Source organism: Monodelphis domestica, chromosome 1 (genome assembly GCF_027887165.1).
Source record: "Monodelphis domestica isolate mMonDom1 chromosome 1, mMonDom1.pri, whole genome shotgun sequence".
NCBI lineage: Eukaryota > Metazoa > Chordata > Mammalia > Didelphimorphia > Didelphidae > Monodelphis > Monodelphis domestica.
In genome coordinates, this window is record NC_077227.1 from 445965892 (window position 1) to 445992971 (window position 27080).

The 27080-nt window shown below is 35.6% G+C and overlaps 1 protein-coding gene across 4 annotated transcripts in view; it reads right to left on the reverse strand.

Annotated features, from left to right (window-relative positions):
* Positions 1 to 9104: 9104 nt before the first annotated feature.
* LOC100017776 (nuclear receptor coactivator 5-like) overlaps positions 9105 to 27080 on the reverse strand; it is a 36026-nt gene continuing 18050 nt past the window's right edge. For all 4 annotated transcript variants that reach the window (XM_007474839.3, XM_007474838.3, XM_001371187.5 and 1 more), the window contains 7 exons: positions 20591 to 20676; positions 20343 to 20469; positions 16430 to 16629; positions 14610 to 14885; positions 13621 to 13824; positions 11811 to 11951; positions 9105 to 9810 (listed from right to left, as the gene is read on the reverse strand). In XM_007474839.3, coding sequence (XP_007474901.1) covers positions 9764 to 9810; positions 11811 to 11951; positions 13621 to 13824; positions 14610 to 14885; positions 16430 to 16629; positions 20343 to 20469; positions 20591 to 20676 — 1081 coding nt within the window. In that variant the 3' untranslated portion in view covers positions 9105 to 9763. The remainder of the gene's footprint in view (positions 9811 to 11810; positions 11952 to 13620; positions 13825 to 14609; positions 14886 to 16429; positions 16630 to 20342; positions 20470 to 20590; positions 20677 to 27080) is intronic.

Here is a 27080-nt window from a genome sequence, read left to right on the forward strand (position 1 = left end):
GCTTCAATCCCACATTACCAACTGCTCGAGCTCTCAGACTTGACATGCCCCAAACAGAATGCATGCATGATCTTACCCAACTTCTGCTGAAGACATTCCCAATCTAGGCTCAACCTCTGTCATCTAGACAAGTTCCGCTTTCTCAGTCCAGCCCATTTTCTTTATAGCGGCTCCAGTGTGACTTTTCTTAAGTCTAGATCTGAGCGCACTTCCTGCCTTGATAAAGTTCACTGACTTTCTTGCCCCTATGATCAATTATAAACTCCTGCTTAGTTTTTAAAGCCCCGCACAAATTGGCTCCACCCCACCTTTCCGTTTCAGTTCTCATCTCAAACTCTAAAATCCATCCAAATTGGGACCTCTCTGTTACAAGGGAATCTAGCTCCTATCCCCTTGCCATTGCATCTCTAGAAGGCAACATTACACTTCCCTTAGGAGCCGCTAGGTGGGGCAGTGGATAGTGTGGGACCTGGAGTCAAGAAGACCTGAGTTCAAATCCAACCTCAGACACTACTTATGTGACCCTGGGCAACCCACTTAACCCTGTTTGCCTCTGTTTCCTCATCTATAAAAAATGAGCTGGAGAAGGAAGTGGTAAACCGTTACAATATCTTTGCCAAGAAAACTTGAAATGGGGTCACCAAGTCGGATACAACTAAAAACTGAATAACAACATGGCAGAGATGAATTTGCCTCCTTAAACGACTCAGTCCTTAGTTTCCCTTAGGACACAGCTCAAGCACCTTCCTCTACATGAAACCTTTTCTGATTCTCTCCACAGCTAGTGAGTGCCCTCCCTCCCTATCTTGTATTTATTCACTTCATATTTATTCTTCAAATCCTTATGCATGTACTTATTTCCCATGTTAGCATGTAGGCTCCTGGAGCGTAGAGATGCTTCATTCTTCTTGATCACCTAGCACATGGCACATCTTAGGTGCTCAATAAATGCTTTGCTGATTTCTCACTGAACCTAGCACAAGGTTTTGCAGTGCCAAGTGCCTAATAATGGAATTTTAAAAAGATCACTAAGAGATAGACCTGTAATGCCCTGAGTTCAGAAGAATTATCACTGTGTTTGGGGGGTATTTAGGGAACTGGGACTTAAAAGGAAAGATATAATTCAAATATTTGGGCAGGAGGATGTTACATTGTTCCCAAAGCTTTCAGATAAGAGATCATTGCTATTAGCATGCTCTGTACTCGAGTTCCAAATAATCCTAAACCTTTTTCCTAGCTCCTCCAACCAGAGTGACTAAAGATGTCAGAATCATGAGATAGAGTTGGAAAGGAATTTTAAGGATCCTAGTTCATTTTAAAATCATGTTTCTATAATCACCTGAGTTCTATGATATTAAAGGTGAATTTTGCCAACTCACTCTGTCAAAAACAATTTGTGTTTTTTTCTTCACATATTTGTAACTTTAATCCAACTTTGTGGCTAGTCACATTGGATCACATTTTAAAGTGAAGTATGACTAGCTCAGAAGGAGTGAGTTGCAAATAACTTTTGGAGGTGGAAAAAAAATAGAACAAAAGAAAGGCACCACTATCATGATGAAACAAAGTCCAAGTCCTAAGACTGCCTGAATTCTGTGAATTCAAGTCACTCACAATGCTTTCTTCCCTGGAAGGTGAAGTTTAAGTCTGATACCCGGAAGAGAATGGGCAGAAGAGGGGCTTTGGGTTTATACCGAAGAGAAACCACAAGAAACCTCAAGGGTGGCTGACTTCCTTTTAGGAGAGGGATGTGTCACCAGGCCAGCATCTCCCTAACCTAAAATGGGAAGCTATTGCCTTAAGACTATCATGACAATGTTTAAAATGGAACTTGTAGATTAATTTCTGAGAATTGTTTTTACTAATCTCAAAATGAAATATGGCATTTACTTTAACTATGAATATAGGCAACCAACCACAGTAACATTAAGCTTTATCTGATTGTGGGGTACTGTGGGGTAGGAGTAAGGGAGTTCTATTATACAGAAAAGGTTTAAGAATTCCTGAATGGGTGCTCTAAATTCAAACTTTTAAAGTGGTTGGGGAGGGGCAGCAGGATATTAGGGTATCACTAGACTAATTAAATATCAGAGTTAAACTCAAGCCCTGGACTTTGGACCAAATCCAATGTTCTTTCTGCTACACTTTACTTATATTAAGATTCCAACGGTGGTAGAAAGTGATTTTCCCACCATCCTTACAATGAGGCTAAATTTTTGAGATTTTTAAAAAAATATTTTTTTGTTGATCGGAGCTTTTGTGTGGCTCCAAAAGCAACACCTTTTTTTTTTTAATCTCCACCTTTTGCCAATTCATATAGTCACATTCTCTCCAAGTTGGAAGCCCTTGGTCTTTCATAGATTTTGAATCAATTGCATCCAATTTCTTGGATTGCTACCTTCTACACTATCATGAAAAATATAAACTGTAGGTTCCTTTTGCTGTTAAGACCTCTTACCATGAACTAATTCATTTAAGATATCAAAATTCAGAGCTTTGGGATTACAAATTAAGGAAATAGCATTTGTTTCTCTTTCTCCATTACTTCTTAACATGACCTTATAGACAACAAACTTAAGAATTAAAAACTAATCAGCACATTCAGTAAATTATTAACATGCCCTCTTCAAAGCTGAAAAGTTTTCGAAGACTATCACTGTCAAAGAGAAAAATCATTAGTCAGAGTAATCAGGGGTGAAAAAGGAGACACCTGAAACAAAAACAAAAACAAAAGGACCTTAAGAAGTCCTTTTAATCCAGATTCTCAACCTTATTTGATTCCGGACTCCTTTGGCAGTCTGTTGAAGCCTCTGGTTCCCTTTCCAGAATGCTTTTAAAATTTAAAACATAAGATTACCAATTAACCAAGAATATTGAAAGTTATCAAAGTGTTTTAAAAAAGAACAAATTTGTGATATTAACATATTGCTTCTTTATGAACACATGGCAGCAGAAAAATTTAATTATGGGCAGGCTAAAGTTAAATTTTTAAAGGCTAGGGGGTAATTCCCCAATTCATAAATGGTCAATGGACATGAATAGGCAGTTTTCAGATAAATCAAAACTATTAATAACCACATGATAAAGTGTTCTAAATCTCTCATAATTATAGAAATGCAAATCAAAACAACTCTGAGGTATCACCTCACACCTAGCAGATTGGCCAATATGACAGTAAAGGAAAATAATAAATGTTGGAGAGGCTGTGACAAAATTGGGACACTCCTGATAGAGCTGTGAATTGATCCAACCATTCTGGAGGGCAATTTGGAACTATGCCCAAAGGGCTTTAAAAGACTGCCTGCCCTTTGATCCAGCCATAGCACTGCTGGGTCTGTACCCCAAAGAGATAATATGGAAAAATACTTGTACAAAAATATTTATAGTCATACTCTTTGTGGTGGCAAAAAACTGGAAAATGAGGGGGTGTCCGTCGATTGGAGAATGGCTGAATAAATTGTGGTATCTGATGATGGTGGAATACTATTGTGCTCAAAGGAATAATGAACTGGAGGATTTCTATGTGAATTAGAAAGCCTTCCAGGAAGTGATGCAGAGCGAAAGGAGCAGAACCAAAACATTGTACATAGAGACTGATACATTATGGCACAATCGGATGTAATGGACTTTTCTACCAGGAGCAACTCAATGACCCACTACAATCCAGAGGAACTTGGGAGAAAGAACGCCATCCACATTCTAAAACAGAAGGTAAAAGAACATTAAACTAATGCAGTGCATTTAATAATAAATTTAATGTATTAAATTTGCTTAATAACGCCAAATGCAGGTCATTTTAAGACATCCAAGCAATTTCAACTTTTTGATTTAATGTCTGCAAGTGTAGAAAACCAATTTACACAAATTTGTTGTCATGTTGCCATACCATGATTAAAACCCCATGACAAGTCAAAGACAGGCCTAGAGTTCTCCAAAGTTTTTCTGAATTAAATTCCAATTGTAATAATTTTTTGTCCTAAGATATTCAATGAGTTCATCTGGTTATGTCTACAACTGACAGAATTTATATCAGAAAGAAAAGGACTGCAAATCCATGATTGAACAAGATAGAATTAATTTTTTTAAGAGTTTGGAAGTCTTTCCAGGTATTTACAGATTTATCTTTTCAAAGCAATTGACAAGAGAAGCTTGTATCCTATACTTTTATTTTTTTTATTTTTAAATTTTTTATTTCATTTAGAATGTTTTTCCGTGGTTACAAGATTCACGTTCTTTCCCTCCCGTAGCTTACACGCAATTCCACTGGGTTTTACATGTCATTGATCAAAACCTATTTCCAAATTATTGATATTTGCACTAGAATGATAATTTGGAGTCAACATCCCCAATCCTATCCCCATCGAACCATGTGATCAAGCAGTTGTTTTTCTTCTGCGTTTCTGCTCCCACAGTTCTTCCTCTGGATGTGAATAGTGTTCTTTCTCATAAGTCCCTCAGAATCGTCCTGGATCATTGCATTGCTGCTAGTAGAGAAGTTTATTACATTCAATTGTACCACAGTGTATCAGTTTCTGTGTACAATGTTCTCCTAGTTCTGCTCCTCTCACTTGGCAACAATTCCTGGAGGTCATTCCAGTTACCATGGAATTTCTCCAGTTCATTATTCCTTTGAGCACAATAATATTCCATCACCAACATATACCACAATTTGTTCAGCCATTCCCCAATTAGAGGGGATTCCCTCATTTTCCAATTTTTTACCACCACAAAAAGTACAGCTATGAATATTTTGGTACAAGTCTTTTCCCATTATCTCTTTTGGTGTACTTTGTATTTAATTCCCTGGTAAAGCATTTCCTCTTGCATTTGAGTTTGTAATGATTTCAATTTCTACTCTATTCTTCTCTACCAGCAGCTTAGCCAAGAAACCTTACAATTTTTCAGAAGCATCTGTGTTGGTTAACTAATTTAATACTTGAATTTAAAAACTTATCTCATTCCTATGATTAATAAATATCTGCCAAGAAAGCCAACTGGACAAATTATATTCAAGGTGTTCCAAGAGTAGATTTGCTTTTTCTTTTAGGAAAAGTGAAACTTCTGCCCTTTTACGACTGCTGACAAAACTTTTGGAGTTATTGGAGGATACTGAGAGATGACTATCAAGTAGGCTAAAACATATATTACATCACTTGATCATGGAAATCATTGGTGAAGAAGTTTCCCCCCCCAATCCACAAATCAGTTCAACCATTTCTAGGGCATATAGCTTGATTAAAGTCTCTCCAAAAGTGGGGGACTTCCTGTGTTTGGTGGACCAGTTAAGCAACTTCATGGGATGCTTCCCAAAAGTTTTTTTGTGAAATGGCAAATCCAAATTTTGGAACCATCCCAGCTCTTTTTAAATTTCCTTTGAAGGAAAAGAACCTGCATCTTTAGATGTATTTTTATGACAGGCTAGCTGAGGTGCTCCTTTTGATTAGGCTTGTTTTATATGTCAGTTCTGCACAAAAACTCATCCTATTTAATTCAACTGATTTTTTAAAAGAATTTTTGTTTGGTTTTAACATGATTTATTTTATTATTCTGCAAGGAATATTCTATATGATAAATATGATATATTCAAGAATTTTTATGATAAGTAAAATGAGGTTGATTTTATAATTTATCCAAAGCTTTAACACTTAATGGCTTTTAACCCTGCAATAATCAGATTACAGTAGTAAGGTCCTTACTAGAATTCAGTTAGTATTGCACTTAAAGAGCCTGTCCCATGGTTTTCTGTACCTTCCTAGAAGTAATGGCTCTCATTTCTGACTTCATTCTAAGTTTTCCTGACAATTATTTAAATGAATAGTATTTCCACTGAGTAACACGAACAACACTTCTTGTTGCATAACTTTACCACCTAATAGAGAGTATTAAAAAGTAGAAAGCAAATAAAAGAAGCTGCCCACTCAAAGAACTTAGAACATGATGTAAGACCTATATCATGGCAAAATCTTTAATACTTTAAAAACCAGACTTGAATAGTTATCTCTACTGTCAAATATGCTTGAACTTAGCTGGCCCATTCTCACAACCAGCACACTTATGTGTCTATTAATGTTACAAAAGACTATACCCACTTTATGGAGTCAAAAATTCACATGTGAATCACCCAGTTTTGCAAACTTTAATGAACAAGAAACAATCATACAATGAGAACAATGGGAAGCAAAAAAGATGATGTCCAAGTCACTAAGGTGAGAACCCGTCACTGTTTGGTGGCTACGAGGTGTAGAGTTGCCTGGCAAGTAAATGGCCAGTTGGGCTGCATGAGTTTCTAGAGAGGAGGTCTGCAATCAAGTGCAATCTAGTGGCATGTTTAACGACAACAATAATTATGAATTAGTGATAAGCACAAAAATGATGATAAATTATGAGAGATGTATCTCAAGGTACCTGAAACAACAATAACATTATATTTCAAAAATCTCTAACTTCTCTATTGGTGACTATCATCAGAGTCACTGTTTCTATGAAGGTTTATTGCCTACATATACCATTAAAGGAAATGCTGAAGTGCATTTAGAAGTTAGTAAAAAGAAACATAAAATGTTTTTTTTTTCTTTTTTTTTTCTCAACCAAGACCACAGACTCTTTGAAATTATCCATTAGGGGTCCATGGATTCCAGGTTAGGAAGCCCTGCCTTAATCCAAAGACCTGGTTCAATTTGCTGTCTTGCTCTCTCTTACTCTATCCCTTAAGATAGTGACCAGAAGTTTCTTAGTAAGACTGAGTCAATATATTTGTGAATCTGCTATGTAAATACATTTAACTGTGGAAAAGAATAGTGCTGGAATCTAGTGGTTGTGACTTCAAAAAATTCTATAACTAATAAAAATGAAGTTTTTTGTAGGAACACTGGGCAGTCACAAAGAACATAATGAAAATGAAGCAGTGATTATAAAGATGACTAAAACTTATTAACTTGAACTAAGTTTTTTTTTTTTCAAAATAGCTCTCATAGGAAATACATTTTTCATACAGTTGTTTGGTGGAATACCTATTATCCACATACTTGTATATGGATAAATACCACAAATGAATGAGTTAGTACTCAAAATTAACCAAAAAGAAGAGTTATCGCAAAGCTTTCTTTTTTAAAAACCCTTACCTTCTGTCTTAAAATCAATATTGTGAATTACTTCCAAGAGAGGAGTGGTAAAAGCTAAACAACAGGGGTTAAGCAACTTGTCCAGGGTCACATGGCTAAGAAGTGTCTGAGGCTAGATTTGAACCCAGAACCTCTTGTCTCCAGGCCTGGCTCTCAATCCACTGAGCCACCTGGCTGCCCCCTCTGCAAAACTCTTTCAATTAGACCTTAGAATTTCTTCCTGAAACAAAGGCTCATTTTTAATTACAATATTCTACCAATAATGTATGTATGTGAATAATGTAACACTAAGGTCACCAAAAAATTCAAGATCATTCATTCATCACTCAAAGGGAAACACGGTAGGTGTGACAGGCTGTATTCCTAACAAACAAGAAACCACAAAGAGGCATATCAAAGATTGCCATTAAAGAAATCTTTGTTTAGGATGTTTTATATTCTGGTCTTGTGGTGAAAGCAAAGTAACTAAATGACCAACCTACATGCTCCACTGGTATCCTCATGACTTCAAGAGAGAGCAAGGCCAACCTGTGGCTCATTGGGTAGACCTTCTGTGGTGAATCTATGGAGGGACAGGGACAAAGGTTGAAAAGGAATCTATCTGTATCTTTTGAGGAAATATCCACATTGATGAGATCACAGAACCATTTGAGAATTTAATATTTTTTAGTGTTTTAATTTTGCCTTTGTTTTTTTCCCTTGAAAGAGATTTTTGAAGGATGCAACCTAGATGTGAAGGTAGTCCATATTCAGGCCAGTGCCACTGTTACTTGTGACATACTATTTTCTTGGCAAAGATATTGAGAGTAGTTTGCCATTTCCTTCTCTATTATATTAAGGGAAACAGGTTAAGTGACTTGTCCAGGGTCAAAGAGCTAGTGAGCGTCTGAGATCAGATTAAACTCACGTCTTCATCTTCTTGACTCCAGGTCCAGCACTCTATCCAGAGCCATCTAGCTGCTTCAATGTCATCAACTCTAGAAAAGAACTAAATCTCAAAAAAAGTATTGTTATATTCCCTTTCAAACTACATAGAAGGAATATTTTATTGTCTAAAATGAACATTGGAGAATAAATATACCTTCTGAATAATAAAAAATCAAATGATGTTCCATTTTATTCAAGGTTAGGAATATTTTATTCTCTTATTGAAGTTTTATTAAACTATTGATTATGCTGGTCAAGCAGGAGTCTATTATCAAATACTTTGACCACCTATTAAAAAGCCAGAGGGAAGAATTTATGTACCAGTTTTCCATTTGTTATCCAATAATACTTGTAACATTTTGCTCAATTAAAAATTTGTGGAAATGATCCTTTGGCCACAGTAAATGTTTTAAACATTAATACAACTTTTGAGACATTGAGGTTCACTCTCAACTGTGTCTGAAATATGAACATAATTCTACCTTTTTATGGTTGGAACTAAATTAGTGAGTATCTAGAATTGGCTCAAACTTTAATTGTATTGTAATTGGAAAGCAAAACCCAGGGCAGAAAAATGTGTTTTAACAAACATACACACTATTTTCAAAATCTTAGCAGAAGTTACTGCTGTAATCTTATTCTACTAAATTATTTAAATGAATATAGGAAAATAAAGTCTTTTCCCTCAGTAGATGCTAGTGATTCATTCAGCAACTAAAATGTGAAAATTGATGTATATTTATGTGGAAGGGCTAAATTACTTTGAAGAAATAACTACTCTGGAACATGACTGTCATGTTGAAAGGAACCTGGGAAAAGTGTGTTGTTGACTAACAAATCCTGCAAACTAGCAACTGATATAGAGGGGGTATGGTGAGAAACCTGGGGTTTCTTTGCATGACCAAATTCTATAAAAGCCAGACACTTCCCAAACCGCAGGTGTTATTATAGCAGGTGTTCCACACAAGCCATAATCTATATTTCATAAGATAATACAAGACTTAAGTCACATCAACAGAAGCTATATTCAAGTTCTAAGAGCTTTCAGGCCAGACATAAAATTTCATATTTTAATGAAGGAAAAGACAAAAAATTTAATGTAAAAAGTGCTTCCAACATAGGAATAGACATCTGGTATAGACAAGTAAACACTGGTATTACAGTTAATCAAAGCAAAAGGCCCTGGACAGAAAAAAAAAACCAATTCCTTTTTATTCAAGTTTAGAAAAGACAGCTGCCCTGAGCTGATTTTCCCCCTCGGACTTTTCATTCCAATACAAAAATTCCCATGAAGACCCTACCCCCACCCATATAGAACCCTTCCCATTTAAATCAAAAAAGGTTGACTAGCTTGTTCAGTTGCTACTGAACAAGAAGCTTCTTCCTTCCCCATATATTCCCCAAATAGATTAAATCTAACCACTGTTTAAAAATGAGCAAGGGGTTGTGTAAAACAAGGAATTTATTGTGTAATATATGTAATGGAACAACTTAAAGGTCCAACATATCTACAACACTGACTTTTCACAAACATCTAGCTTGTGACAGTCTCCGCAAATTAAAAAAGTTCCCGTGGGAATGTAGATTATAACAGAAAGTATGCTACAATAAAGTTTCTTGCCTGGTACACAGACATAACTGATGAAAGAGAGAGGACATCATCTACTTGGAATGGCTTGCCATTTTCTTCCTGGCCCAGTTGAGGTTTCCTTAGTTCAAAAAGGTTTGGGTTTAGCTGCCCGTTGAGGTTGTACTGTTTGTACTGTTGGGAGGCAAAAAGACAGTTAATACAATCTTCAGATCTCACATCGCCATTTTGTCTGTGTTCCATCCCTGCTCCAAGCCCATACCACTTATGGCATTAATTTGTTCTAGTTTTGTAGGCTATAACAGATTCACCCTGTAATGAGGTGGCATGATCGAGCCAGCTCCATAGGAAAATTGAGAAAATTCACCATCTTCCAGTCTTTACAAAGTTGGGGACAATGGATGTGGCTATATTATGTATATGCATGCTCAGATATGGTAAATATGTAGATTTGGGTTGGTGAACTGATTTCTCTCCTTTAAAAATTTCAGTTACAAAGGAAGGCTCACTGACAAGGGGAAAGAATATAGTAAAAAAAATTAAGGTAATGTAAATACAAAATATTTCAGTAATGTTTTAAAAACTTGATAATTAGGGTGTGTTTGTGATTTAAAACCAGCATCCATTCTTCAGTGTCTGAAGGGTAAGTTCTTCTGTCTGAATGACAATGAACTGTATTTATTTATATTCATCAAAGGGTTTGAAGCTGTCTTACGAACACATGAGGAACACTATGGCTGCATGAGAACAAAAGTATATGGAATCAGGATACTGATGCTCTAGACCAAACTACATAAATGGTACTAACAAAAAAGTCACTTAAAATTAATATCTGTAATTCTATATTCTCCTCTGTGCAATTCAAATCCTTTATACTTACTTACTTCAAGACCAATCCACAAACTATTCTTTTTTTTTAACCCTTACTTTTCATTTTAGAATCAATACTATATGTTGGTTTCAAGGTAGAAGAGTAGTAAGAGGTAGGCAATTGAGGTTAAGTGATTTGCCCAGCTAGAAAATGTCTCTGAGGTCACATCTGAACCCAGGACCTCCCATCTCTAAGTCTGGCTCTCAATTCACTGAGCCACCTAGCTGCTCCCCCAAAAATTATTCTTAAAAACTTTCTTCTGAATTTCTGCAGCCCTTTTATAGTCTTGAGTTTTTCTCTTCCCAACCTAAATTAGATCATAAAATGTTCCAAGGTCAGAGAGTTTGTTTGAGACTATCTAGATAATGTAGATATTTTGAAAGTAATGAATAGGACTTTAACACATTTTGAAGTGAGGGGAAAAGTGTTTAAAAACATTGTTATTTTTTAATTTTATCATAGAGGAATATGATGAAAACACTTAACCCAACTGTAAACAACAACGTAAAAATCTACTATTTCAATCAAAATCTTTTGGACATTTGCCTAACGATACCAATAATCCTCATAATGTAAAAGTGACAGGAAATATTATCATTCCCATGAAGATACTATGCCATGGTCATCAAGAACTGACAAATGAAGCAAAGTCTCTATGGCCATTTCCTTTTATCAGTTTCAGATCTCAACTACTGTCTTTTTCCTTTATATTTCCCAGGAAAAGTTTAGTCTTCCTACATAGTAGAAACATGGCTGTATTATACAAGTAAGAAAGATAAATTTTGTCAATGGCAGCTATGTGACACAGTGAATAAATTCCTGGGTACAGTCACAAAAAGTGGTAGAACAAATCCTACCTCACACACTTAGTATCTGAGGGACCCTGGGCAAGTCACTTAAAACTCTCTGAGACTCAAGTTTACTCAGCTGCAAAACGAGGGGGTTGGACTCAGTGTTGTCAAGAGGGTCCTTTCCAGCTCTAAATCTATGATCCTAGATTACTTTTATTTTGGAGAAGGAGGTAGCAATTACTGTATGGTCTGTTTCTTGCCACTATTTTTGAGTACATATCTTTTATCCTGAAACCATAATTACCTATGCCTTAGAGAAAATATATCTTTTTTTGGTTCAATAACAGGGGACTTGAAACCAATCTTGAAATGGCAATTCAATGCCAGGAGAAAGGTTTGTGATATAAAACCATGGCACATACTTGTACACAGGAGGATGTGGAGAGGAGGCTTGTTGGGAAATGATGATTTTTGTGTCATCTATAAACCATAATACTTGCAACACAACTCACCTACTGGTGTAGGCAAAAGGGCTGGTTTCTCCCACATCATTGGACGCTTTACAGGCTGGTGTGGTGCATATCCTAGGAGACCAGGTCTTTTAGAGGGTACAGCTAGAAGGGGAGGAGGTTTACCCTTGGGCCCGGAATGTCCTAGATTTATGTAAAATAAAAAACAAACTGATGATGTATCCTTATCAGGAATGATCTTCTCAGATGTTTAGTAAAACTGACTTCTCTAAAAATATATACCCAACTGGTTCACTGCTCCACAGTATTCTTTGAGAGGCTTAGGACCAAGACCTGAAAAGTGTCCTCTAGTCCAGCCAGTAGCCCAAACCAGATTAAAATGTAAATGGGGAAGTAGTTTTAAAACAAATAAGAATTCAAAAGAACATAATGTTAACGTTTGGTTTTTAAAGTCAATATGTGCCCACAGGAATCCTTATGCAAGGCTTGGTGGCCCTATTTGAGTTTGATACTACTGTTCTAGTCTTAACAGTTTATTTGCCTCTTCTTAAGCTACTTCGTTCAATGGCCCCAGATTGTTTCTCCAGTTATAAGGTAACTGAAAACCAGACATAGTAACTATATCTTGTGTTCAATAGCATGAGAAAATTCCTTTTGACAGAACTCCACCTAACCATGTCTAATGTAGCTCTAAATGAGGCTTACATATACAATAAAGACCATAGAAATATACAACATTTACAACTAAACTGCAAGCCCTCAAAGATTGTTGTCAACAATAATGGTGAATGTGTCATTAACAGTGTATAACTATAAGTATAAAGTAGCATGCATTATTCTCCTGGGACTTGTTCAGAATGATGAATTGAGTATAAATGAGGCACTCACAGGAAAAGATTCTAGCTAAAATTAAAATTGTTTGCTTAAGATTCATTGCTCTATGACAAGTCTAAACAAAGCCTGGTACAGAGCATTTATTTTGAAACTTTTAGCTCCTTTTTCTGAATTATGTTTCACCAGAAGCAAAAGATAATAGAAAATTATTGATATCAACTTAAATAACAGAAGTTACAACATTTTAACAAAAATGAATTTGTAAAAGATAGCAATGGAATATAAAGCAATAAATTAGTTTTTTCAAGTATCATGTCTCCCTAGATGAGCATCCATTAATTTACAGACTACTGTTGACATTTCTTTAGGTTTTCAATTATTTTTTATAACTCAAACGTGCTCATGAAATATTAGCTTCATCTCACAAATTCAAATTGCAAAACAAGAGAAAGAAAATAAGCACACATTTCATTTTAACTTAGCACTAAAAAATGCCTCAAGAATGCTAGGAAATTCAGGTAATTGTTGGGAGAGTACAAGTCACTACCAATATATTGAATTGGTTCTTAATAAGCTTAGATCAGCTTTAGAATCTTAATCCTAGAGGAAAACATGGGCCACTCAAATTTGGCATAAAAGGCAACAGAGTTCACACAACAAGGTCCCTCTTCACTCAGAAGGCTTTGGGTAAACACAGACACCTAATAAAAAGTACAAATCTTCTCCATCAAGGGGTAAAAACTGCAGGAAATTTTAGATTTGTTTAAAAACTGGTAGAGAATAAAGTGTCATAATTGCTCTGCTCTCTCAAGGGAGAACTCAGAGGATAGCTAAGATGATTCAGGAGTCTTGCCTTTTTCCCTTTAGGCTGATTCATCCAGATATATCTATATTTACATATACCTAGATTTACATATATACATACATACACATATTTATTTTTTAAGTTAATTTTTATTTTTCATAGATGCAGAAAAATTCAGTAAGACAATTGTGCTGGGGAAAGGACAACACTGACCTGGCGTTGGAAGGAGTCCTCCAGGCCTATCACCTAATAAAGGAGGCTTAACTGGAGGAAGGAGAGGCTGACCCTGGAAGGAGTTCCTACCAGGGGTTGGAAGAAGAGGAGGTGGTTTGCCCATAGTATGAGATCTTGGCATCAAATTAGCTTCAATCAAAGCATTCACAACTGCAGTTGAAGTATCTGGTGTCTCAACAAAACCTGAAGAAAAGAAATCAAGGTCAGAAGGAACCTAAGATACAAGCCCACCCAAGTGACCAGATAATAATAACATGGAATTCTGCTGTTCTAGAGATGATGTATGAAATTTAGGAATATTATTTTTTAATTATCATTAAATATCTATGGAATATCTTAAAAGTGTTCAAATGCCAAGTAGACATTTCACATCTTATCTCTTTAAAAATACTGTCAAACCCAAATCTAATTTGAACCAAGATTAAGAACTATTAACTTGCCACATCTGCTGAACTTTTCTAATAAATGAAAAGCAGAATACACTAGAATAAATTGTTCATAGTCTCTAAAAGTTTCAATATATACAGCTCAAAAACATAACATGACCATTAGACTGAGTCAAAAGACTTAGATCTTGGCTCTGACACTAACAGGCAAATTACTTTAAGCTTCAGGTTACTTATGTGCCAAATCATTATTACCATACTGACTCACAAGGTGAGGAAAGAATGTTTTAAAACATAGATCATTATGTAAATAGGAACTTAGTAAGAAGTTGTTCCAAATACATAATCATATTTATAAAAGAAACATCAAAGATAAGATGCTACCATAGACAATAATGGCTAGACATTGTACATTCCTACCACAAATACCTACTCAAGTTAATCTGTGTTTTAGGTCTGAACCAAAAGACATCATGAAGGTGCCTTCTTTTTTATTCCTTGATGACACACTGATAAGAACAAGGTTTTTATCTCAAAAGATGATTTTTTTTCCCAGTTATGGGGAAAGAAATACATGACTACCTTCCAATTCCTCTTTCCTGGTCTTCAGGTAGTCACAGATAGTGTTTAACTCCTCCTGATACAAATGTTTTCCCTCACTTAATAGGAAAAGGAGATGTTTGATGCCTAGAGGCACAGAGTAGCTTTCACAGAGGTCCCGTTCTAAGTAGTCATCTACCAGATCAGCTGCTTTTTGAGAAATTCCGGCACCTTCTTGCTGTTCCCGCTCAGCCAAAATAGTCCCAAATTCCTTAGCTACTAGAGCCAATGCATCCTCCAGGGGCATATGGCGATGTACTAGAGAAACAAGAAACATCCAGCTTGATCAATCTTATACTTTGGTTATATCACAAAATATTTATTATTTAAGAGGCAGCATAAAATATTAGAGCACTGGAGTTAGAGGCAGAAGGCTTAGGTTCAAACTGTGACACTTAAAAGTCATATGACCACAGACAAATGAATTCCTTTCTCTGAGCCTAAGCAAGTCAACTCAATTCAACAAACATTTATTAAGTGCCTACTATCTGCAGGTCTCCATTTCTTCATCTGTAAAATGAGACTAATTATACTTGTATTATCTCCCTCACAGAGCTGTTGTGAGCAAAGTGCTTTGTTTAGTTTTTGGCCTCAGAATCAGAAATGGACAGATCTAAGCCAGGAAGAGGTGGCAATCTGGCCAAAAATCTGTACAATGACAAAGTCTACAAGTATCACAGATATGCAAAGGCAACTTTCCTCCTTTCCCTTCCCCACCCCACCAAAACAATTTAGCCCATAATTTCTACTTCAGAGCAATTATACTGCTGTTCACAACGATTGTATTGTGTTTTAAGGTAATTTATTTTCAGTATAAACCTACTTTTTTGTGTGTGTGTCTCACATTAGAGAAACAGCCTATATTTAAATGAACACATTATATTTTCTGCTTATGGTACAAATGATTGCCTATGATATGATTATGTGGGCTGCAACCACAAGTGTATTGTCAGTTTCAAAAAATAAAGTATTATTTTGTTTCTTTATATTGTATGGTAAATATCATGTCTAACACCTTATTTTATGTTCAGATATAAATCCTAATTTCACATCCAAACAGCTTCACTCCAGCTGACTGAAATAAGATTCATGTAGATGTGAATCACTGTTTTCAGAAAAAAGGTAACCTGAGAAAGAGCAGAATCCTTTGACATATGTGACACTTAGAAAGCTGTATCTCTAGGGAAAAAAAGCTTTTAAGTCTGAGAGGATGTTGTCAATTATAAACATATGCATATATAATTATGTCGACTCATAAGTACATCTATTTTTAAGTTTTAAAAAGGGGGAAATCTTCCATTATATGTGAATTGCTACAACTAGGGGTGATTAGAATAATTTTTAGGGAAGAGGGCCATAGACTGACAAAAGGATGGAGAAAGAGAACTAGATTTAAGTTGGCTGAGAGCTCTGTGAAGAGGGCAAGAAGGCTTGCAAGTCAGCCAGATGGCTAAGAGCAGATAATGGATAAGTGAATTTTTATTAGCAAATGTGAATTTTCCAATAGACGTTTAACTTTGGGTGCAGATTGTTAAGTTCTAAAATGTAGTTAAAAAAATAGATGAGACAGGATGGACAGATATTTCATGCCATTTATGTAGAAAAAACAAGGATGGATCATTAGAACCTAAATTCATTGAGACACATAAAAAGTTATGATATCTTCTCACATCATTTCACCAGGCTTTTGTATGGAAGTATTAAATAGAAAACTTTAAAGGGATCAAAAAGTGTTCTAGGGTCTAACAAAACAGTGTGGAATTGTGTTTTTAAATGGAGACACTCGTGAAAGTGAAACTTACTTGTGATAGACTTGTGAAGTGAAATTACGGTGCAAGAGGAGAGCGCTACATTAGATTGTTCAACAAGAATACAAAAAGGAGAACCGTCATTTTTAACTTCCTGGAGCGCACAGGTGAGACTTGCCTCTGATGTTAGATATATCATTTCCACCACAAGGCCATGGTCTTGCAAACGGTGACCTATGCTTACTGCATAGTCCCTTTAAAGTAAAACAAAACATTTTGGTTACTTTAAAACAAACACAAAAAAGAATCAGCATTGCATGGCTGATGTTTACCTTTTAGTTATTCTCAGTTACAGAAATAAGAAATAAAAATTGGACTTCTCAAAAGTAGCCATCAGACTATTTCAGAAGGTAAAGAAGCATTGGGTTCCTTTTCTTTCTCACAGACATTAACACCTAGAAGGCTCTCTAAAGGGGAATTTTATAAAATCAAAATCCTTCTGTTTTTGCAAGTATAAATGGCATTTTAAGGGGAAAATATGCCTGCTAAAGACATGCTTTCTTTTGCCATGCTCAACTGAGATAATGTATGTAAAAAGCTCTATAACCACAAAGTGGAATGTAAAGAGAATACAATTATGACTATAATTTGTATTGCTTGGTTATGTGGGTCAAGCATCATTATATTGTACGTTATCATCTCTTTTCAAAATGGAAATAGAGTAACTATAGATATCTCAGAAAGAATTAAACTAAAAAAAAGGAAAATTGGAAAGATAAATGAGTTAAATTAAGGAAAAAAAAATTCTTATCTGACTAATTTCTAAAATATTCCAGTGCTTATTGCTGTTAGTACCCTGGAGATAACTCACTTCTGAAAAGAATAACAGCATTGTTCTTAACCTAATACTCTGACTCTTAGAAGAGATAACAAAGTTGGTTTCTCAATGCAGAAACCACATCATTCCGGACTATAAAAATGTAGATTAATTTTCTGATGAAAATTGATAGACATATATGCAAAATGAGACAAATTTTTGGATGTGACCAATATGGGAATTCGTTTTGTTTGATTATACACATTTGTTAAAAGAATTTTGGGGGTTTTTCCCCTTGCTTTTCATCTAGGGATGAGAGGTTTTGGGGGAAGAAGTACAAGGGAGAAAAAATAAATGTTTGTTAACTGAAAAATAAAACTAAATTAAAAAAAAAAATTCAAGGTAGCTAGGTAGCACAGTAGATAAAGTACCAGGCCTAAAGTCCAGAGGACTTGGGTACAATCTAACATCAGACACTTCTAAAGCTCTGGTATCCTGAAAAAGTCACTTAACTTCAATTGTCTAGCCCTTGCTACTCTTCTGTTTTAGAACTGATACTAACACAGAACATAAAGGTTTTAAAGAAAAAAAAAGGCAGAGGCAGCTAGGTGGCTCAATGGATAGAGCTAGGATTAGTCAGGAGGCCCTGGGTTCAAATATAACCTAAGACATTTCCTTGCTAGCCAAGTCAAATAACCCCAAATGCCTGGCCCTTATTGTTCTTCTGCATTGAAATCAATATTAAATATTGACTCTAAGATGAAGGTATGGGTTTTAAAAAACCCCTTCAATAAAAATAATTTTTAAAGGTGAACGATTTATTAAAATGCACTTGATAAGAGAAATCTTTCTGTTAATTGTCTCTACCAATTATAAAAAATTACCTAGAAAACAACTTATTTATGTTCATATGCCATGAAAATGAGAACATGTTTAATTAAAATTAAGCTGACCAATTTATTCCTATTTAGGTCCAACTGCTTTTGCCACAAATGAAAAATATTTTATATATTGCATCATTTCCCAGTCAGGAGCCAACTGCAGAATGTCAGAGAACTTCCTAAGCTGCCTTTGAAGAGCTCATCTACTATAGTATCTTAATCCATGGCAAAATGCCAGCTCTGCAAAACACCAGGCAAAGTCTAGATAACATCTGAAGAGCTGTTTTAAAGAGCCACTCCAGATAGAGGAAAAAGAGAAGTAATCTTCAACATACCTCTCCAATACCTGACAAAGTACTAGAACAGTAGGTCTATTTCTTTAGATATGAAAGAAGCAAAAATATCAGTGTTCTCTCGGATGGAACAGCTGGAGCCTCAATTCTAAAAGTAGTGAAGGATGCTTTAAGTAAAATTTTATAACACCTACCAATTTTAAAGAAGTTAATCTAAAGACTAATATAATGAGCCTGGACTGGGTTATTATTGGTACAAAGGGGCTTGGAGTAGAGACACTGAATTCTATTGTGCACACTGATTCTTCAATGCCTCTGGGCCTGAGTTCAACATTAAGAATATACTGTTGGGGGCAGCTGAGTGGCTCAGTGGATTGAGAGTCAGGTCTAGAGACAGGAAGTCCTAGGTTCAAATCTGGCCTAGTTGTGTGAACCTAGGCAAGTCACTTAACCGTCATTACTTGGCCCTTACCACTCTTCTGCCTTGGAATCAATACTCAGTATTGATTCTAAGATGGAAGATAAGGGTTAAAAAAAATACTACTAACTGAATATGGAGCTTCTTCAATTTTCTAGTTAACCCAAAATTCTATAATCCGCAAATATATAGGCAAGTGTGCTCACCTACCCACAATACTCTTTCAGTTCTCTTCAAGTGTTCTTTAGTGCAAATAATCCAACCAAGTAAATTCAGAGTGAGATGGAACTATGAATTATTTTTCAAAAAGCCCTATTAAAAAAAAATCTAATCATGAAAATGAGTAGAATTCCCTAAAGGGGTCAAATTTAAGAAACACAAAAGGTAATAAATCTACTACACAGAAAAGGTAAGCATGAGAGATGGATATCAATTGCCACTTATAGAAACCTTTTAAAATTTATAAAGTGCCTTATAAATATTCTCTCTCTAGAGCAAGGTTTCTTATCTTTTTTTGTGTCATAAACCCCTGGTTACATAGTAAAATCTAAAGTACCTTCTCAGGATAATCTTTTTAAACTCATAAAATAAAATATGAAAGAAATAAATAAAATTGAAATTAGCTAACAAGATACTTAATTTTTTAAAACTTTACAGACTCCAGTTTGATGACCCTTACTCACTGCAATTATATAGTGAAAAGAACATTACACTTGAAGTTCAAGTCCTGGAACTACTATTTATTAACTCATTTAGCAAGCTATTTAGCCTCTTTGAGCCTCAGATTCTTTATCTAAAGAAATTGGAATAATATTTACCCTTTTTACTATGAGCAGCCAGGTGACACAGTGGATGAAACCTGGAAGTCAGGAATACCAGAACTGAATCCTGCTTCAGACAATGGGTTTATCTGGGCAAAATCACTTAGCCTCTGTCAGATCTAATTTCCTTATCTATAAACTCAGTATAGTAACAGCATCTATCTTATAAGGCTGGTTGTAAAGATTAAGTGCAATAACATATAAAAACATTTTGCAAACACTAAAGTAGCATATAAATGCTAGATGCTCTCTACTTCCAAAGAGGGGAAGGGGTAAGGTAATGATCAAAGCTCTCTTTGTAAACTGCTCAATACATATGAGCTATTCTCCCTATTATATAGTAAGAAATAGGCATGGTAGAGGTAGATTAAGTCACTTTTTAGTAAAATTCCCAAGACTTTATTGCAACAAACTGTTAAATTCCTAAATTTTCACCATTTTCTTTTTTACTATTCAATTATACCTTCAAAAGAATGGAATGTTGAATTAATTTCACGATCATGTAAAATAGTCACAAGTAATGGCTTAGTTACATTTGGAGTTGTAAAGAACCTAGTAGGTTATCTAGTCAATCTTCTCATTTTCCTGATGAGGCTAAGAATGTTCAAGTATCATTTGGTCAAGATCCCAAAGACAATAAGTAACACAGCTGGAAAGTGAATCTCAAATTCAACATTTTTTCCTAGGCCATCACATTTAAAGATCATGTTTGACTCAATAAAAGGAAATACACTTACCTTTGGTCTTTGTTGATTGAAACAATGGTGCAATCTGAAGGCCTTTCTTTATCATATTCACTTTGTATCTGTTGGTAAAACTGCTGATAGAGCTTTTCTTTTAGATGGTCCTTACTGTGGTCATCATCTGGAAAATAATGAACCTCATCAAAAAAATACACATCAAAAGTCAACTGCTAAGTTTTACAAAACAAAAATATACCTCCCTCACCCTGAGAAAATAAAGGTGAAATTTCAAAGACTGTTACCTTTATGAGAATATTGGTATCTCTCATAGTTATCTTCACTTCCTTTAGAATAATCATACTCTTTCCCCAGTAATTCTTCAAAGTTACTATACAAATAAAAATGAAGTATTTTATTCACATAAATATTTCTTCTAAACACATTCACACATTTCAGTTATAAGCAATTTCCAAGACATTTAATACTAAATTTAAAAAACACACAAAAAACCTTTAGTAGCTTTAAGGCAACTAAATGAAAACTATATCCATCTAAACACAAAAGTTCAGTCTGTTATTTCATTTACAATCACTTAAGTCCCTGCGCATGGTTTATGCCAGGAAAGATAGAAAAATAAGACACGTTCACATCTCTTTACTGTCCTTAGGGTGTAATTCTGAACCTGATATCTTCTTCAGCACTGTCATTCCCTACCATATTGCAATTCAACTGCAAAACCATTGGATAGAAAGTCAAAAAAATCACACCTAAATGACATGTGAGCCACTTTTACATCATATTTTTTGAAGTTATGAGACAAGAACCTGGAAAAGCTGCTTATGAAAACCCAATTTCACACCTGAAGGATCCTAACTGGATCTTCATTCAAAGGAAGTAGGACATAAAATTCTAAATTCTAGTTAATTAGAATGTAGTTTCACAGACACAGGGAACTATATAAGTGCTTAAGGAAGGGATGAATATTGTAATCTCTGGAAACAAAATAGCTAAAACTGTTGAGTAATCAAATTACTTTTTCTTTCTAAAAGCATAACTGAAAGAAGTAGCCAGATAAATAATGATTTCTTAACCAGGTCAGAGTCCCCTCTCCTATAATTTAACAGAAGATAGAAAAGAAATATACACTGTAACCAAAATAATAAATGATAGCATCTGCTTACCTGTAACATCCAAATAAGTGTAAACACTAAGGAAGGCAGCAATTAATTATTATCTCCTAAGATAAACAAGTCTCTCTCTGGTTTTCCTCCTTAGAGTTTTATTAAAGTTCTCACTCTCAAGTTTTTAAGTTTATATAGCTGAAGATCAGCACTAAACAGTTAGAGATGTTTACTGGTTCACTGGGCATATACCTTGGATCCATGCTTGCCTTAATAATCTGAATCAGTGTTTCTGGCTGAGAAATTTTTTACTATCAATCTTTCTGAATTCCTAAAACCTATGAAATGCCTCCTAATCCTCTCTCTCCCATCAAATGTCTCCAGAAAACAAAGCACAGTACACCGTAAAGACCTAGCATATTCATTTTGCTAATCCAGTATAATTTACACTGGGAAACATTGCTCTAAGAAGATTGAGATCTTATAGTTAGGTACCAACAAAGAAGAAATTGAGAACTCCATCTGGCTCACTTACAATAAATTATGACATTTTTCAATGATGTATTTTTCTTTCAGAAAACTACTCTACCATCTCTAAGCCTTCCCATGTTTCATACAAAAAAATTCAATAAGCACTTAAGTGCTTAACATGTGTAATGCACATTTAATAGCAGTAACAACATTTAATAAGAATGAAATAAGATGGTCCTTGCCCTCAAGGAGATTGCAAACTAGTAAGAGGACTCAAATAGTCTGTTCTTGCCACCTTTCTCATACACAATCCTATGAAAGAAAAGGATTCCATTTAATGTCCCTATAAATTTGCCTTTTTTCCCCAGGACAAGATGGTGATAAAACTCCCCTAGAAAACAGTGAACTGACGGGTCCAAGAAGCCTGAGTTAGAGCTGGTATTTAGCTGGTTCTGGAGGTACTCTCCACAGAAGCTTATAAATTCATTTCAACATCATTCAGTAGATATGCCAAATATGATGTACTAAATTGTTTACCTGAGAGAAATTAGCCTATCAATGGTAACTACTGAATTTTATCCTTCTAAACATTTTTAAACAGGAAAAACATTCTGAAATTTTGAATTATTAATCTAATCTGACAAATTTCATCTTTAATGCAGGTGAGACAAAAAGCTCTGTCAAGGTCCATACAACTTTAGAAACATAAGGGACAGGACTTAAGTTTTCTTGTCTTTGTATCCCCAATGCTTTGCATGTAGTAGGGTGTTTAGCAAATGTTTGCTAAATCTAAATTTTAAAGCATTATTAAGATATTTTACAAAAATGACACAGACTAGGAAAAGGCTCACAAATTGCCAAGAGCTGACCCACTTTCTTAGCTGATAAATAAGAATTTTATTACTGAGAACTGAGAACCTTCATTGCTATTTAGTACTCTCCTCTGACTCACCTCTTGTTGCTTTCTCATCCCACGGACATGGGCACTGTACCCCAGAAACCCAGGCGAACTATTGTAAAGGGAACTCCCTTGTTGTTTTTCTGACTCTGAGACTAAAAACACCCAATGACCCCACCTAGGGTTCTGAGATGACTATCTTCCTTTGATCCTCCTCTAGATGGTCAGAAAGATGCACCTTCAGACCGCACCTCGATCCTATCTGTTTGTCCTCTAAAACTAAGGAATCTTTATGTCCCCAGGCAGACCCCAGTTGATCACCCCACCCCATGCCTGAGTGACTAACTGTTGTGAAGAATGTATAAAATCTTCATGCTGTTCAAAGATTCATGCTGTCCTCCCAGGGAACTGCTCCCCATCTTGCTGTTCTACCTTGCTATCCTCCTGGCCACTCTCAACATTACTTTCTAAATTAATAAATCTCTTTTGTTTTTAAGCTAAATTTTGGAGTCATTGCATGCTTGCAAAAGGCATCCTTCCCGAACCCCAAAGGGTATCCTTCCATGCCCATAACACCACTGCCCCAAGTGTCTTTTCTTTTAGTATTTTTTTTAACTTCACTATTATTTCCCAATAACTCTTCTCCTCCCACTGCCTTAGTAATAAATAGTCAAGAAAAAACAAATGCCTTATTCCAAACCTATAATTCCCTATCAGCACCAGCAGGGTGAATTTATATAAAGTGTCCTTTGAAATTATAATAGATCACTGCACAGATTAGTTTTTAAGTCTTTCATTGTTATTTTCCTTTCTGTTACTGTAATCAGTTCCAAAATGATTACTGGGAAATTTCTTCACTTTCCACCAACTCCCCTTCTCTTTCTTCTTTTTAAAAAATATATTGGTATTAGTTATTTTTTAATCACCCTATAGCCACATTTCTAGCCCCCTCCCCTCACCTAGCCTAATAATCATGATTAGTAACAATAACAGAAGAAAAAGGAAGAGAAATTTAGCAAAACTAACCAACACAACCAAATCTGACAGGATATGCAAAATTCCATACCTATGCTCTCACATCTGCAAAGGGAGGGATTTTCTCATTTCTCCTTTAAGGATCAAGCTTGGCTCCTGATAATTATAGAGCATTTAGTTTCCATTTTTATTTGGTTTTCCCATTTACAATGTTGCAATCACTGTGTAATATATTGTTTTCCCTGGTTCTTCACTTTGTATCAGTTCTTATGTCCTATGCATCTTTATACTCTCTATATTCATCATGTTCTATGGTGCAGTAATAGTCTATTACATTCATGTACCATAATTTGTTGAATCATTCTTCAATCTACTTTGTTTCCAGTTCTTTGCTATAATAAAAAAGTATTCCTATAACTATTTTGGTGTATACTGGGCAAGTCCTTTTTTCCTGTCTTTGAGAGGTTATCAGCATTTTAGTCTCATGTATATGTGTGTTTGTGTGTATGTGTATATATATAATTCCTAATGGCCCAATAGCCCAATTTATTGCTTAACCAACAGTGTAACTATTGTGCAATCCTTTCTAACATCTTCTCATTCATCCAGACTATTCTGACAATCGGTGTTCCTTGCTGTTGCCCCACTTGCTCCCTACCAGGTGCCTTCTTCTGCCTGTTGCTGCTCCATTTCCCCTTATCTGAAATGGACCTTCAAAAATCATGTCTCTAATTCTTGGAATAGTTAGTTCATGTCTAGTTTACCCCCACACAATGCATCATGCTTCTCATCCCAACCAGGCTGGCCATCCATCTTGCCTTGCTACCATGTAAGTTTTCTATCCCTAGTCCTCAGGCACTGGACATAGTAATGTGTGGAGTGAGAATCAAACGTGTTATTCTCAAGGTAATAAATTATTAATAGGTAAATTAGTAAAGCTGGTGTCCATCCCCCCCCCCCCAATCCATTTCACTTCAAGCTCCCTTCAAGACAAGGTTATCCCACCCCCTCTTTCTTCAAGCAGGACAAAAGCCTACAGCCTTAAGTGAGTTTGTTTGGGGATTTGCCTGGAGCAGGTTTCCCAGACTGACCCAAAGATCAAATCTTAAGTACCAATCTTGGGTACCCTTTTGTTTTAGAAATCTCTCCCATTGTAAGGAGCCCAATGGCTGATATTTACTCTTTTATCAGCACCAGCCAGATAATCCAGTCATGACCTCTTCCTCTCTTTCAATGATATTCCTGTCCTTTATTTCTGGATTAAAACCTTTGTCTCTTGACTTTTGACCTTTTCTTCCTTCCTTTCTTCCCTTTTCTTCCTTCCTTCCTTCCTTCCTTAAATCCTTACATTCTGCTTTAGAATCAATACAGTATAATTGGTTGTAAGGCAGAAGAGAAGTAAGGGCTAGGCAATGGGGGTTAAGTGACTTGCCCAGGGTCACACAGCCAGGAAGTATGAGGCCAAATTTGAACCCAGGACCTCCCATCTCTGGGCCTGGCTCTCAGCCACTCAGCTGCCCCCAGATCATTTCTTAAAAATGTTAATTTAGGAAAAACTGTGGGAGTAGAAACAGGGAAGAAAAACTGCTTGAATACATGGATCGAAGGGATACTGGTGGGGATGTAGACTCCAAATGAATGCAAACATCAACAACATGGAAATAGGTTCTGATCAAGGACACAAGTAATACCCAATGAAATTGTGCGTTGGCTGTGGGAAGGGTAGGTGAAGGGGAGGGAGGGAAATAATGTGATTATTGTAACCAAGGAATAATGTTCTGTCAACCTGGAAATCTAGAAACCCCCAGTTTATTTAGTTTGAGAGTAGAAACCCCAGGTTTTGATCTTTTCTGGTGAATTGAGATTGACCTTGTCACAGGAGGCTTCCCCCTGAGGGAGGGTCTTACTTTCACCAGACAAGATCAAAACCTGGGGTTTCTACTCTCAAACTAAATAAACTGGGGATTTCTAGATTTCCAAGTTGACAGTTCTAAACAGACTAAATAAACTAATTCAAATGGAAAAAAAATAAACTTTAAAAAAATGTTAATTTATTTGAATGTGTAAAACAAGCCTATAGTATTTTCCTATGAGTCAAGAGTCTTTCTGTCAGCCAGCTGCATCTCTCTCTCTCTGTCTTTCTCTGTAAATTTTTGGGGGTATTTGTCTTAGGTCAATGACTTGAGGCAGTGACCCACATTTCTCTCTTAATACATTCCATTTTAAAGATGATTTTTCCTGTTTTTGTTTATTTTTAACAGTGGTTAAAAAGGTTGTACTTTGATATTTTCAAGGTCCCCTTAAATTTTCACTTCACATAGTAATAAGGTATAGACTCCTAGGTGAGCCCACATTTTAGGGTATCATTTCTTTGACCATTGTTATTGATGTAATTCTATAATCTTGCTTTCTTCAGAAAGATGATGCCATGCAAGGGCCAAAAAGAAAGTCAATTAAACTAGATTATTTTAGGGAAAAAGGAAAAAAATAACTACCACCACCAATACTTCTGTTGCTTTTATTAAAGATATGAGTCAGTTGCCCTGAGGTTCAAATGATTATCCCATTGGCACTCCCCCCAAATAAAAGCTTCCTTCCCTGATCACCACTCTGCTAAATATTTCATCTCCCCTATTTGAATATAAGTTTCTTAAGGGAGAGACTGTCTTACTTTTGTATTTACATTCTCAGTCCAACCTCAGAGCTGCTTTGATTTGCATTTTCCTAATTATCAGTGATCTAGAATACTTTCACATGGTTGTTGATAGTTAGCAATTTTTATTTTAAGAACTGTTTGTTCCCTTTACCTTATACTCAGATGATTTCACTTCCTATTTTATGTAAAGAACCATCTTGAAGGCTTCAATTTCTACTATTTACTTCAAAATTTCATCCTTTTTCTGAGGAAGTAGCCAGTCCTATTTTGCAAAGCATCTCCCTCCTCTTTGATCCCATCCTTCTCAAACTGATAAAGCCTTGTTCAATAAAATTGTTCATATTTATTTATTTGATATATATGATTTCCTTGGATTCTCACAACAATCCTCCAAGGTAAATAAATAATGATAATAATAGCATTAGCAATAATAATAGCTAACTTTATAAAGCACCTTAAGGCTTTACAAACAGCTTTTCATATGTTATCCTATTTGATCCACAATAACCCTGGGACACAGGCACTACCATTAGCCCTGCCTCCATTCTACAGATGAAGAGGCTGGAGAAATTGACTTGCCAGGAGTCACACAACTAGGATGTCTGAGGCAGGACTTCCTGATTTTAAAGTCCAATTCTGTGCCCACTAAAAAAAGTTATTTATTCTATCCT